The following is a 15,221-nucleotide window of genomic DNA, read 5'->3' on the forward strand; positions in this document are numbered from 1 at the left end:
GCAGAAATTGGCTATAAGCATAATTCTAACTTGGGTAAAAACTAAAGGCTTTAAAGTCAATTAGGAAGCTTCCATTGATTTTTCAAGAAACTATCACATATTCAGCCTAGGCCTTACAAAGGACATCTCAGTTTATTTATATTTACCAAAGAAGAAACTAATAGCACGTGATATCCTACTTGGATTGACCTCTATCACGACAGAAACACATAAATTTTATAAATTGACAACTGAAAATAAAAGTAAAATGAAATGAAATAACAAATGTCAAGTTAATAATGTAGATTTATGGTCTAAATGAGAAACAATCATAATGGCTGGATCTTTAACTTATCAAGGATTATTCTGGATATAGATGAGGATATTACGGTTAAAAAAGGTATTTATTAAGGACCTAATTGTACATACATGCTAAATGCTGGAAGAATGCATTCAGACTAGAACTTAATTCTGGATTCTTATGGATGTATAAATTTATCAAATACTGAATGATATTTAAATGTTACTCTGAAATTATACAAATTGAAGGGAAAAAATGGACAAATACAGTAAAATATTATGTTTGATTGTTCCATGTGTTATACCCTAGATAGAAAGTTAACTGAGTACCATTTGACAGCACAATAACAAAGAAGACTGAAGGAAGTCATGCGGCTCCTTCATCTGGCAGCAGATGACGGCCGGGGCACCCTAGCATGTATTGAGCTTATCTGAAACAAAGCCACTCAAAGGTCTTCTGATGCTATTCAAGACCTAGGCAGAGTGTTTTGTCAGTACACAGGGGACGCAGTGAGGTTCTGCTCGACAAGGAGAAACAGAGACACGAGCATTAGGTTCTGGCCAGTGATCAGTGCACAGGCATGCACAGGCAACTTGAAGAGGCAGAATGGTTCCTAGGTCATAAGACTTGAACATCACCTAAATATATTATAATCCTATCAGCAGAAAGTGATATGCCAATCAAAAATGTACCGGTCAGCCACTGAGGCATAGTAAAGAAGAGAAGTTGAGGCAAACATCTGAAATGTCTAGGCAAGTACTGTCCAGGGGCCTTCAAGTGTTCTGGCTCTACTGCAAGGCTTCAGGTCATAAAAACCTGGCCTATCCACCTCTTGTAAGACATATGAATAAATTGGCATGTGAGAGGCAGAACAGCACCATGGTGAAGAACTTGTGCTCTGGAGTAAAAGACCTAGGTTTGAGTCCATCGAGTCTGCTTCCCCGTTGACTAGCTGCGCTACCTTGGGAAAATTACTGAGCTTCTTTAAGTCTCACCTTCCTCAACTGTAAAGTGAGGAATGTTCTAAGTGCTTTATTTGCACTATTTCACATAATCCACTCAACAACCACATGAGGAAGTACTGTTAGTCTCCATCGTCCTTTCTTTGCCTAAGGTCAACAGCTGGAAAGTGGTGATCCAGAGCCGGGGTTCATTCCAGTAGCAGGCTGACTGATCTTCTTCATAGGCAGGTGGAAGAATTAAAGAATGTGTTCATTCATTGCCAACATTCAACAAATGCACGTGCCAGGTCCTGTGCTCCCTGCTAAAGCATGTGGCACAGACCTCTGGTACATGATAAGCACGTACTCAAAAATGTTTGCTATTATTATTAAGAAGAAGGAAATGCTTGTGCAGAAGTGAATATTCCAGTTCTTTTAACAGTTACATTTCTCACTGTAAATTAAAAGATTGATTGAGTGATCTTCATTAATATCAAACTGCTAAGTTGGGGCGCCTCAGTCGTGTTTTGTGCCAACCAGTCTAAAGGCTGGACCCCAGATGATGGCAGATTCACCAGGAAAGAATGCTAGCAGCCAGGACGCTGCTGGCTTTGCTTTGAGAAAAAAATGGACCACTCCAAAAATATGGGCTGACCAAATCAAGTCAAGACTTCTATTTCTACCGAGTTCTGAGAAACGCTGGGAGAAAAGTTTTATAGCTTCTCATGAGCTGCGAGTCAAGATGAAAGAGCAAAATAGCTTTTTAGAAGAGTGAAAATAAACTACTTAGAAGACATTTCTAAAATTTAGATTTTCTGAGCCTTTATTTAACTTTTTCATATAGCCTTGAACCTGACTCTACAGAGAATGTTTACAAACTGGACTCACAACAATAACTCTGTCCGCAGTTCAGTTATGCTCATAGAAGTACAATCTGCAGGTTGAGAACTTGGACCGAAAAAATGCTTTAGTATAAAGAGAATAGTGAAAGCTCTGCCAAAAATAGCAGAAAAATATGTCTTAATTTCTCATGGTATCAATTTTCAACAAGCTGATGTTGCCCGCCATAATTCCCTCTGTGAAGAGCGCCTGTTCACGTGCCAATTACTTTAACCTGTGTGTGAGAAGTGACGTCTTTCCACAATATGGAGATACCCATATACACAACATCTCTGTCTTCATTGAGGAAAGAGAGCTCTCTAATTCAATGCCTTTTAAATAAAGAATACATAAAGGTTTATAGAGCACTTGCTTATTTCCCTTTTAATTATGCAACATGGATTTCCTTCTCAAATAAATTTTATAATACATTTAATTGAAGTATATGCTTAGATATGCAATAGCTAATGCTTAGTGTAAGTTGGCCAGTGTCATCATTATTTAAGGGAAGGCTCTAATGCTACAAAAATTAATGATTTTTAAAACTGTGTAAAAATACTGTACACATGTATAATGCATGTGTCTATGGAAATACAGTATAAAATCTGGAGTATTTTCTAGAGTATTATTATACTGTGAGCATAATATTCTAGCCAATGGCAGATATTATCCAACCAATTAGCTATAATAGCGACACGGCTGTTTTTTAACATTTAGTTTGTTCTGCAAAGTCTGCACTTTCACACAATGTGAAAATTATACCAGGTAATAAAGAAACACATTTGTGCAAAATCATGGTAGCATAAGAAGAGAAAGCAGTACTTTTGATACCTCTACTGCTGTATCATTTTAATTAGTAACTTAAAAGGATTTTAATTATTGTAACCAAATATGAAGAGCCAGACTCGATGATACTGATTAAAATATGATGGCGAACCAGGCACCTTGTGTGATCATCAGGGCCCCAAAACATCAGTAGCCATAAACAGGATGGGAATTTATACCCCACCACCTAGCAGATGCCTCTGCATGTTTTAACCATGTTTCAATGTTAATGATATACTGGATATAACGATTTGTTTCATTTTTATGTCATAACCGTGATGAAAAAAAGTAGTCGCCTATACTATAAACGGCACAAAGCACAAAGGATACATTCATTCATAGTGACAAAAATGACTTAGCTTCAAATTACACACTAAAATACTAGGTAATTGAAAAAAGTATAAACTAAGAAGATAATTAACAAAAGTCTCAGAAGAAATTACAAAGCTTTTTACAAATTACTGAATAATCTTTCCATGTCTTTCTTTTCACTTTCCCAATTACATCATGCAAACTCAGTTATTATACAAATATAAGAGAACTTAAAACTGGTAAACTGATATCCATCTTTGCATATAATTTCCTGAAAAATTATATGGATTTCTCATATGGCCATACTTCCTGAAGCAGGAAAATACATAAAGCGTTCTTTTTCTTGTTAGAAGTAGAAGACGGCAAGAAAGACGTTCTCAATGTTTCCTCCTTCAGTTATCAAATATTTCATCCCAATTCGTGCTCCCTCCCCCACCCTCTAAATCCTCTGTAAGGCCAGCAGACGTAGGATTGGGCTCTTGTCCACGAGACTCTCAGCCTGCTGAAGGCCGAGACCATGTGTTTGTCTGCCTTTGAATATGCAGAAAAAGATAGTCCATGAGAAAATATTTTGACATAGAAAGAAAAAATATATAAAAATAAAATAGAAATATAACATTATTAAAATTGAGGTACTGTGAATTTTATTTTGTCTTTTGGCCTTTTTTCAATGATTTCAATTTTCTTTTTATGCTATTATAAAAATAAAATAAATTTTGCTATTTGCCTCTTTTCAATAATCTGATACCTGACAACCAAAGTTACAGTCCTAATATTTCATTTTCTGGCCAGACTTATATCTCACAGTAACTTTTCTGCACTGGGTGCACTATGTTTCAACAGCTGCCGCCTGAGCTGCTGCACGGATCCTGGTTCTGGTGCGCTCTGCCTGCTCGCTCCTTCCTTCTTCTCCACTTGTCTGTCTCCCTTCTCCAGCTCCATCAAGAAGGGTTAATTTTAAGGATCAGTCCTCAATTTTCTGATATTTCCTTGCACATCGGCAACTTCAGAGGCCCGTTTCACTCTTAATAGATTCAACCACGACTGCTAGCTCCAAGCCTTTGTCACCAGCCCAGATTTCGTCCCCACTTCCAGCACTCCATTTCCAAATCTCGCATGGACACTTCCAGAGTTCCACGTGTCACGCTTACTCAAAACCCTTGTCTCTAAGTGAACTTGTCTTTCTCCTGAAACCCAGTTTTCCCTTAAATGTTATCATTCTTCCAGGCACCTAGGTAAGAACCACCCAAATCGACTTTTGTTTCCTTTGCCCCTTTCTCCGTGTTTCACTGATTCTACAGTTGTACGTCCCTGGACAGCTCTTTGGAACCCTCTAGCTCCCTTTTTATTTTATTCTTAACACTATCATTGTTCAGATGTAGTCATCTCAATTTTGAGATACTTTATTACGCTCCTAAATTATATCCGTACTCATCTTTTACTCAGGTTCCAAGTACCTTTCCAACCTTGGAAAAAGTATTTGCTTTTTCTCAAATATTGCTTTTGTTATGTGATTCCTCGGCTTACCAACTCCAGGTTATGCTTCAGTGCTGACAGAACAAGAATCAGATCACCACTGTGCTCCTCAGAGCTCTGTTTTCTATGTCTAAACATTTCTTTCTATTTTTTAAATTGAAATGTAATATTCCCCCCCATATTGTCAATTATTATAGAACATACAACTTTGTTTTCTGATTGCGTACCTGAAATATTGGATGCTAAAATGAGTTACTCAGAATGACAATAATTACACACCCAAGAAGAGGTCTAAGTTAATGGCTCTTAGTACACGTGCTGCCAGATGCACAAAGCGCGGGGGGTGGGGGGGTTAAGATGAAATTCATCTCAAACATCCATCATAACAAATAAATACAGTTTTGATAGAAAATAATAAGACCAATTATAGAGGTATTCCCCAAGAACAAATAAGATGCCAGGTTAGTCCCACTAATTCCCAACTTTGCACTTTTAAAAGTTGGGTATGACTTTTTAAAGCTAGACAGAAAGAAGCGGGGAGACACTCTGGAACCTATGATATCAGATATCAAGAATTATCTAATAATTCAAAGCAGATGATGGTAGATAATTTTCTTGTATACAATTTAGATGGTTTTGTAGAGGCATGCAAAAAACTGCTCTGATTCCATATTCAGTGACTTGCCTGTGGTTAAATTAGGATAAGGCACAAACGTGGAGAAAGGATATGAGTTCCACCATGTGGGTTGCTCTTCAGATGACAGCAGAGACATAAATTCTAGTTTAATATTAAGTCTTTCCAGTGCAGCCTGAAACTATATTTAGCTTGAAATGTAGTTTTATTATTAGTTTTATTATTTTTTCTTTCCCTTCTTATTCTATAGGATTTCAGTTTCACCTCCACAATTCTTTCATTTTAGCCAGATTTATCACATATTATAGTCTCAAACAAAATCTGTATATATATATATATATATATATATATATATGTTCAGATATATATATGAACTCAGAGTCTAAGATTTAGGACCTAAAAGAAAGTTTCAAATAAATATTTCTAAGTCATGAAACTGTCATTAGGTTTCTAATGCTTACCACTATTGCAGACTTCCTTATTATAATAATTAACAATAAAGAAACCTTTGTGATGCAGATTGCTTGATTTCTATCAGCTTTTCCCCCCACTTGGGGATCACTTACTAATCCTTGGTCTGAAATGAGTCTTCTTCATTAATGAGAATTAACTATCAAATGAGATACATCTACTCGGATTTCTTCCTTCTCTAAAATGTTCTGGCGAATAACAACCCCAAATTGAAACCAGACTACCATTTTATCATCCAAAAGCAGCAGTGGAAACAGGACACAAAGACCCCAATACATATAAATTAGGTCCTCAAAAGACATTCACCAGCATCAAACTGCTTCAAAACTTTTACAAGATAACAGAAGTTTTGTATTTTACTTTCCACATAAAAGAACCACAAACCAATTTAGAACAGCAACTTTTTTTCTAGATGGACTATCAGATTCCCTTATTTGTAAGGCAGAAGCTAAGGAGGGGAGATTCATGAAGTGATTTCCACCCCGCAGAAAACTAGGTGAGCCAGGGGACATTCTGGCTGCTCAGAAACACCTACATTTTTAACATGATGCAACACTCATAACTTCTTGGAGTAAACCAAGGCTAAAGAAATAGAATTAAACTATTTTATTTGCATTTATTTGACTTTCATGGGCCCTATTTCTTTATTTTACAGTATATTTAATAGAACAAACTAAAGTATATGATGTTTAGTTATTAGTGTTGTTTTGTTAAAAAAAAAAAAGCATCATGCTGTTTCAAAGAAGAAGATTTCAAGCATTGCAATCACTGGTTGTGGAAAGTTCATGAGTCTGATAGGCAGCCAGGCATCCATCTGAACCCAGGTCTATCACTTTCCTAGCTGTGTGGCTGGAGGCTTTAACTTCACCTCACCAATCTCAATCGCTTCCCACGTCAAATAGGGATAATCACAGCTGCTGATCAACAGTTGTTTTGAGGATCAGAAATAATATAAATCATCTAGAAAATTTACATATATATACTTAAAATGAATGACAGTTAATAATTATAAATTTTTGTTGGTTAAAAAGGTAAGATTAGAATGATGCCTAACACGTAAGTGTCAGCTGCCGTCATCATCATCATCTCTCAAGGTGAAGGGGAGCTGACAGAATCTGAAGCAAAAGAAGCAAAATTAATCCCACACCTTCCATCCCTCAAGGAAAGGAGAAGACTCTCTATTTACTACAGATTTTATGCAGACTAAGAAGTCAGCCTGATCAGACAAGAAGACAGTTATGGATTATAAAGGCCCCATTACCATCTTTGACTTTTCAGTTGACATTGGATATGGAGCAAAATATTGAGAAGGGTTTGATAAATGATTCATGAAGAGACGCCCTCTCCCTTAGAACAAGCAGCAATTTGAGGCCGAGCTTTAGTTAAGTCCTCCAAGGTCTCCTGATTCCTGCTTTCTTTCACCTCTGTAGCCAACAGGCCCAGGAGCCTGGTAGGCAGAGCTGAGGGCCAGCCCCCAAAGAGAGGCAGACCTGCAGGCTGCATGCACAAGGGACAGGGTGGGAGAACTGGAAACTTGATCCTTAGGGTGAAAATCATATTACCAAAAAAGAAAGAAACTATGTTCTCAAAAAACTGTAGTCCAAAGAGAGTCAGAGTTCTGGAAAGTTTTACAAGTTGCTCTTTGAGCACCTTTGAAGAACTCCATAGTTTTTGCATCGTGTTAAATAAAGCACTAAACAAAATTTCTGATTGTTTACTCTGAAATGTATAATATCCTAAGTTAAACATACTTTTAATTAGTACTTTTATTTCTGCTTTCTTTTTTTTCCTTAGAGGGCGTATTTATGAGATCTGAGCTAAAAGATCACGTTTAGAGGTCTTAGCTGTTTCTCTGCAGGTCTGACCTATGATTTAAGCATCATAGAGTGAGATTTCAGAGGTCTACCTAGAAAGGAAAAATTCTTCCAAATGCCTTGAAAAGGACATGCACTCCTATAAGTGGAATTAACAGGCCTAAAAGCAATTGCTGCTGAGCAGAGCACATTGATTGGAACTAATTATTTTAAAGCAGAGTAAGTCACAAAATACATCCTTTCACATAAGTGACTGAGAGAGTGAGTAAAGAGAACTCACTCTACGTGAAGTAAACACTGAGTTAGTCTTGGTAATGTTTAACTGTGCAGGAAATACCTGTACTGTTGAAATGTGCAGGCATTTTTCGCTGTAGTACCTGGTACACAGTAGGTGCTCAATATATGCTTGTTGAGCGAATGGATTAATGTATAATTACAAACCTAGGAAGGTCTTCTTATTCTATACAACATGTTATATTTTTATTATATTGTCTAAATTATAATTATTGGCCAATGAACTTGACTATGACAGACATTTGTTAACACAGGAGTATCACTATATTAATGCTAATTAATCCTTCTTTTAAGGAACAAAAGGAACATAGTGAAAGACATCTATTAAAAACGTTTGTTGACTTTTAAAATTTAGATTCCACCAGATTAGTATTCTTCTTTTAGAAAAAAGTCTCTGCCAAGGGAAATACTACTATCTCTTAAATGATATCACTATCCTCAGAAAAGTTAAGAGTAGCAAACTGTGGCTATAACATATGAAACATCCAGAATGTGGATAAAGCACAAAATATCTACTGATCTCCTGAATATTTCACAATATTTCAATATATTTACTTAAGTAAGTTCTTACAACTATTCTTGATGTAATTCTAACCTAGTAAAAGTTTTTATATATATATATATATATATTTTTTTTTTTCTCTCTCCCTAGATTGAACATCCCCTTGCCATGTGATATATTACTAAAGAATAGTATATGGAGACAAGTAATGAAAACAAGAGAAGTTACAGAAAGGAGAAAAACTACGAGACGGTAGGAGTAATTATACACTTTAAATTTACCTAAGTATATAGACTATTTATATGAGTGTACGGACACTTTTATTTTCCTTTTGCTTGCAGTATTGGGTATTTTGCATTTATAAATGTGACCTGTATTAAACCCAAGTAAACACTAAATCATGCTGCTCGGATACTAACTTTCAGAAAGGGCCACATTCTCTTTTCATTTTACGTAAGTGCAATTTTTAAAGGTAAAAATGTTATCAATTTAAATTTGCCACAATATCTAGTTTCCCCTGCCACCTTCACCCTTTATTTTATAATTTGTCTTCTTTTATTGATACTATCTGTTTACACATCAGTCTCTCTAACCAGACTGCAGCTTCATCAAGTCGCAGGTCTGTAATGCACCTAAGAATCCTAAGTGCCCTACACAGGGTACGACTTACTAGGTATTTATGGGAGTGAAGTTTGCTCAGGCACTTTCCTCCTCTACGGTTTTGTTAGCTTCCAATCATTTTGGGGTGCTTTTGTAAGACACAGAGTAATTTTTTCTCTCCATCTTTAATCTCATGGATATTTGTCTCTTATAGAGAAAGTGTACTCTTCCAGGGTAACGAATACCACATAATATCTTAAAAAACAACAATAATAAAAACTCATAGCATATTCATTACTTATTATCACAAATATGAAAAAATATGGGATTGATAGAAACACCAACATATCAACGTGTAATATCAATGTGTAAATATCTTTTTTTTATCACAGACATCAAAATTTGAATAATTGACAGGAATAACCTCACTAAAGGGCACATTTAAAAGTTACTCAGTAAACGGTAACATCTGATAAAAAAGAAAGGATGACATATTTTTTTTTTAATCAAGGAGCCAAAAAAGTCACTTAGCAACATGAGCTATTGAAAGATGGTTATTAACATAGTTCACTACTTCAACAATGTTTTCAAGGTAATGGAAAAACTCTCTCATGGTTTTTGATTCTTATATTTCTTCAAAGCAAATAGAAAATATAATAATATCTTTCATTCTAAATAGTATGTTATGATTTAAACGTAATCCAAATCTTAGAAATTTATTCTTAGGGTCACCTATGAGATGCTGGCAAATAGCAACAAGCACAAAGGCTAAGCCTCTTACCATCAAACCCGTCTTCTTCCGACCCTAGTTCATCATCAGAGCAGATGTTGAGGACGTTTACCAGCATCTCAGTCACTAAAGAGAAGAAGGAAAGAAAGAAAACAACGTTCAGATCTTCTATTACAACCTTAATTATTACTCTGGCACTGTGAACGAGCAAGTTCAGCAAATACATTTCTTATCTACAGTGTATACAGACTCTCCTGCGAAGCAGCTCCTATTAAATCCAGATTATAGAAAACCTGTCTTTCAGGCTTTGTGATTCTATGCACACTTTATGTCTATAAGATTATTAGCTCAGGGGCTGGCCCGGTGGCGCAAGTGGTTAAGTGCACGCGCTCTGCTGCGGCGGCCCGGGGTTCGCTGGTTCGGATCCCGGGCGCGCACTGATGCACTGCTTGCCAAGCCATGCTGTGGCGGCATCCCATATAAAGTGGAGGAAGATGGGCACGGATGTTAGCCCAGGGCCAGTCTTCCTCAGCAAAAAAAGAGGAGGATTGGCAGATGTTAGCACAGGGCTGATCTCCTCACAAAAAAAAAAGAAAAAAAAAAAAAGATTATTAGCTCATACCTATGAAATCTAATGGTAACATTTACTAGCTGTAGGTCAATAGACAATGGAAAAATCAAATATGTGAATGTGAATGAAGTATAACTCTAAGAAGGAGAAAATAGTTACTTTTGAATTTTTATTTATTTGTATAATGATGCTGCTAGATCTAGACCAGATTACAAACTTCTGTTCACAGGGACTAAGCGAATGCTGGATCTCTTTTTTAATTTTTTTAACCCCCCAGAGAACCCAGCACAATGATAGGCATGTGGTTTTGTGCTTAATAAAAATTGTTGATTGATGAACTAATATATTTGAAGTAGTTTTGAGAATAGAGATTTAAAAAATCAATGTGTTGATATATATATCATTAAATTTTATTTTCAAAAAGGTTTTAAAAATAAAGCATAGATAAGTTTAATAAGAAATTTATTTGAGTAAATAGATTACAATAGGATTATATAAAAGTGTTGTACACAGAAAATTAGTACTGCACCACTTTTACACTAAGGTGCATGCCATTTTCATTTAACATTTTTTAAAATTAGGTAGGGTTCTATCGTGAATGTGAAAAGGAGCCTGTCCACTATTTCTTCAAAAGCTCCTTTTTAAAATCAAGGTTCTAGAATTGAAGACATACGATAGAAAGTAAAACTCCAGTGGAGCTAACGTTACTCCAGAGCCTCAGTTTACTTTTCAAAAGTGAATTATGTATGTATACCAGTATGTTAATACGTTCTTCTAGAATATATGCTCAAAGCGGAATAGTTACTGGAAACGACTCAACGGAAGGGTGTTCAGAGAGTGGCCAGTAGCGGTCAGGGTCTGCAGCACTTCTGTCTCCAGAGAGGCCCAGAGGCGAGACTAGCACGTGTCAGGATCTGACAGTGCAAGGAGGGGGAACAGTTATCCGGACTGCGAAAATCTACTTGTGGCTTATTTTGGAATCCACAGGGAAGACTTCTTCATTGACAATTCATAACTGCTTGGTTTAATCATTTGAGGGCATTTAAAGAAAAAAAAAAGAAATATTGTAGGAAGATAAATATTACATCTATTAATATTAATATATTACATATTTATTAATATAAAAATATTTCAGAAAAATGTGTAGCTTTTCTCTAACCACTCCCCCAGGACATAATTTTTCTGAAACATGTGCAAACTCGTATCTTACTACGGTGCCCATCCCCCTCCTCCTGCGGCGCGTGAGACGGTGCACGAGCAGTGATCCCGTCTACCACCACGAGGCCTCCTCACCCAAAACCTCAAGCTCAGTGGGTGCAGACATGTCCGTGAAATTTTTGCCGAAGTTTAGGTCAAAATATAAAAACAAAACGAAGAGGGAAGGAAGGAAAGAAAAGGCCAGTTCTTCTGGAAAACTGGGGCAAGTGAATAGGCAAGTTTTAAACGTAAATTTGTCTCACTTTGGAACACACTAATGGCCACTATATTTGTAATGAACTGTTTTTGTTGTTGTGCGTGTTGTCTTTCAAAATACTGTAGCCGTTAGTCACTATCACACAATGACTATTATTAACATCAGAAATGTGAAGAAAGCACGGCTATCTCAACCTTTGAATTTGAGAGGTAGTTTGTAAAATAAAATACCACTTTTGAATTACGATACAAAGGGGTAAGAAAAAAGGCAGCCATTATAGTTTGAAGCTAGTTAAAACTATATATCTGTTATTTTTAAAAGAGCTGTATTAGTCTAAGGAGATTACATAAATTCTTCTAATATTCCTCATTTCTTTGGTTTCCCCTTAATTCGCTCTCTGTATTTCCTTAATAGGATACACAGTGACACACTTTCAAAACACTTCTCTCATGGTGCACCCTGTGAGCTTCACTGGTGAGGCCACAGTGCTCTCTTCCTGAGTGTTTCATGGTACGACAGCCCACATCTCCGCTCCTCCCTCCTGCAGCATTTTATTAAGAACCTCTCAGGGCTCGACAGCACACCTTTCTCCCCGACAAAGGGCAGGGACCACGTGAAAACGTCCATGAAGTTCGGAAGCCAGTACGGGTGTGGAGAACAGTTGAACTGCCGGATATTCATGACGTTGTTCTCATACTTCAAGACCGCAGCTGAGAACACAAAAAGAAGGACGTTACGCTCACAAGCTTCTACACGTGGCTTTAGCTGATCAGGAAAATTCAGCTCTTTGACTTAAGTTCCAAGACATCAAGGCATATAGCTTAAATCAGTCACGAATGTTTATATTACTTATGGCCTTCAACTTCACTCGGTGGAATATGTAACTGCACACTATATGGATATTAAATATGAAATGGCGTTATAATTCGGCAAACATTTACACAAAATAGTTAACCAAATGTCTGTCAGAAACTGGAGCAAGCTCCTCTTGCAGCCATAATGTTCCAGTCTTGTGTGATATCTGACGACACTAATAAAAGTGACATAGCTAAGTTAGTTTGATATATTTAATAATGTCCTCAAATATTTGAATAGAATTTATTTATATTTCTTTTAAAAAGCACACTTTTTTCCAGTAGCCTTCATAATAGTTATACAAAATAGTTTAAAACAGATTGTGTTCTTTGACTTAATAAAGTGAAATGTTTGAGTTGAATCTGCCAAAAGTAATATGTTAGTATCTCATTCTACCCTTGTCTTCTGCAAAGGATACACTACCCAATCTGCCTGCTTCACTCTGCTTTGTGTGGTGTCTGTGGATTAGATTCATAGCCACGTGGAACGCTACGGTTCCAGAGATCCTAAGAGTCTCACTTCTAACCAGATTCAGAAATCCATTCTAAGGGCCGGCTCCGTGGCTTGGCGGTTAAGTGCGTGCGCTCTGATGCTGGCGGCCCGGGTTCGGATCCCGGGCGCGCCCCGAGGCACCACATCTCCGTCCAACCCGAGGCCGAGTCCCGCGTACAGCGACTAGAAGGATGTGAACCTACGACATACAGCTATCTGCTGGGGCTTTGGGGGGAAAAAATGAATAAATAAAATCTTAAAAAAAAAAAAAAAAAAGAAATCCATTCTAAGCAATCCTGATAGTGGGTTAGCAGTTCTCTGTGAGTACTTTCCATGAAGGAAAAGCTATCTGTTTTAATGGGGTCATCTAGTCTATGGAAATTTTAAGTTGTGCGAAATTCTCAGGTTGAGTTTAAACCTTCTCTACCACTCACTGATTCTAGTTCTGCCTTCTGGGAAAATACAAAACAAGTACACTTCTAGGGGCTGGCCCCGTGGCTTAGCGGTTAAGTGCGCACGCTCCGCTACTGGCGGCCCGGGTTCACATCCCCGGTGCGCACCGATGCACTGCTTCTCCGGCCATGCTGAGGCGGCGTCCCACATACAGCAACTAGAAGGATGTGCAACTATGACATACAACTATCTACTGGGGCTTTGGGGAGAAAAAGGAGGAGGACTGGCAATAGATGTCAGCTCAGAGCCGGTCTTCCTCAGCAAAAAAAACAAAAACAAAAACAAAAGAAAACAAAAAGTACACTTCTGTTTCTGAATGACAGTCTTTTAAATACTAAGAACAATACTCTCATATCATACTTACCTGAGCTTTGGCAAGATTACACTTTTATTATCCTTTCATGGCATCATTAGCATTACTTTAGTGGAGATTATTGAACAGATCCTAGATGATGTCAAATGGCTTTTTCTTGTTTTTGTTTAGGGGTTTAAAATATAGAATAAATTAATCATTTCATTACTTTTTTATTTTTAGACTGATTTTTACATAAGGATATATTGTAGCATATGATTACGCATAATAGAACAAGCCCTTAAAAATCTACTTTTTGAAAAGTTGCTGGGTTTCAGGTTTTACATTAATGTCTGCGTTAACATCTTAATGACATCTTTAACAAAACATTGCTTTCATAACTTTATGTTTTCTCCTCCACCTGGAATATTTTCTCAGAAATCTCTGAATATCCAAATTCTTCCCATCCTTTGGTGCCCAGTCCAAACACTATCCCCAGTGAAATCTTTTCTGTTTTCTTCTGGTGGATGTAATCTCTCCTTCCTCTGAATTCTGGACTTAGATCTCCATATTGCATTTATTATTCACTTTTGCTCATAGCTATTCTATGTCTACATGTATGTGCCTAACTTCTCTCCATGTCTTTAAGGACAAGTACCATACAATAGGCTTTATATTTCTTTATGCTTCACGGATACAGATGCCCAGAAGCTAATGATACATCTTGATATTTCCCCTACAATCTTTTTCAAGAAAATTCTTCCTAATGCCTTTGACTCCTCCCCATATGAGATGGCTTCTAGAGCCTTTTCCTATCCTGCTCATCTCTCTTCTGGAGGCATGCCACACTGGCAATGCCACTGCTCAAGTGCTGCCCAGAACTAGTACAGTCTTCTTGGTGGGTTTGGTCAGTGCTGAGGACGGGGAGCATATGTAGTTTTCTGTGATTTGGCTACTACATACATCGTATTGCAACCTAAGAGTATGTTGATGTTTTCAACAGCTTACAGTTAACTAAAATCATACTTGAGAACAGTCTTTGCTTTGAATCATATTTCTGGCTGACCACCCAGTTCCAGGGAAAGGAATCACAGACACTTTGGGGATGAGAAATGCACACAGAGCAATCAACATTGACATGAAGGGATTATTCTCTTCTTCCCACGGAATTCTGTATCCTGCATACATTTCCGCAAACTCATTCTTCTTTACATTATCCTACCATTTATGCCATATGTCATTCGGCCTAAGGATACATTCATGCCTGTAAGTATTAAACATTTGCAAATATTAAAAACATGCAAATGAAAAAATCATGGCAAATTACCATACCAATACTTCTGATCTGCCAGATGAGAAAGGCAAAGTATCTCTCACCTTTGCTAA

At 37.1% G+C, this 15,221-nt stretch overlaps 1 protein-coding gene across 2 annotated transcripts in view; it reads right to left on the reverse strand.

Moving 5' to 3' along the window:
• PPP3CA (protein phosphatase 3 catalytic subunit alpha) overlaps window positions 1–15,221 on the reverse strand; it is a 320,879-nt gene that overhangs the window by 24,804 nt on the left and 280,854 nt on the right. For both annotated transcript variants that reach the window (XM_004431001.3, XM_087434642.1), the window contains exons 9-10: window positions 12,328–12,453; window positions 9,810–9,884 (exon numbers count right to left, since the gene is read on the reverse strand). In XM_004431001.3, coding sequence (XP_004431058.1) covers window positions 9,810–9,884; window positions 12,328–12,453 — 201 coding nt within the window. The remainder of the gene's footprint in view (window positions 1–9,809; window positions 9,885–12,327; window positions 12,454–15,221) is intronic.

Source organism: Ceratotherium simum, chromosome 8 (genome assembly GCF_057802395.1).
Source record: "Ceratotherium simum simum isolate JZ-2026a chromosome 8, ASM5780239v1, whole genome shotgun sequence".
NCBI classification, from domain to species: Eukaryota; Metazoa; Chordata; class Mammalia; order Perissodactyla; family Rhinocerotidae; genus Ceratotherium; species Ceratotherium simum.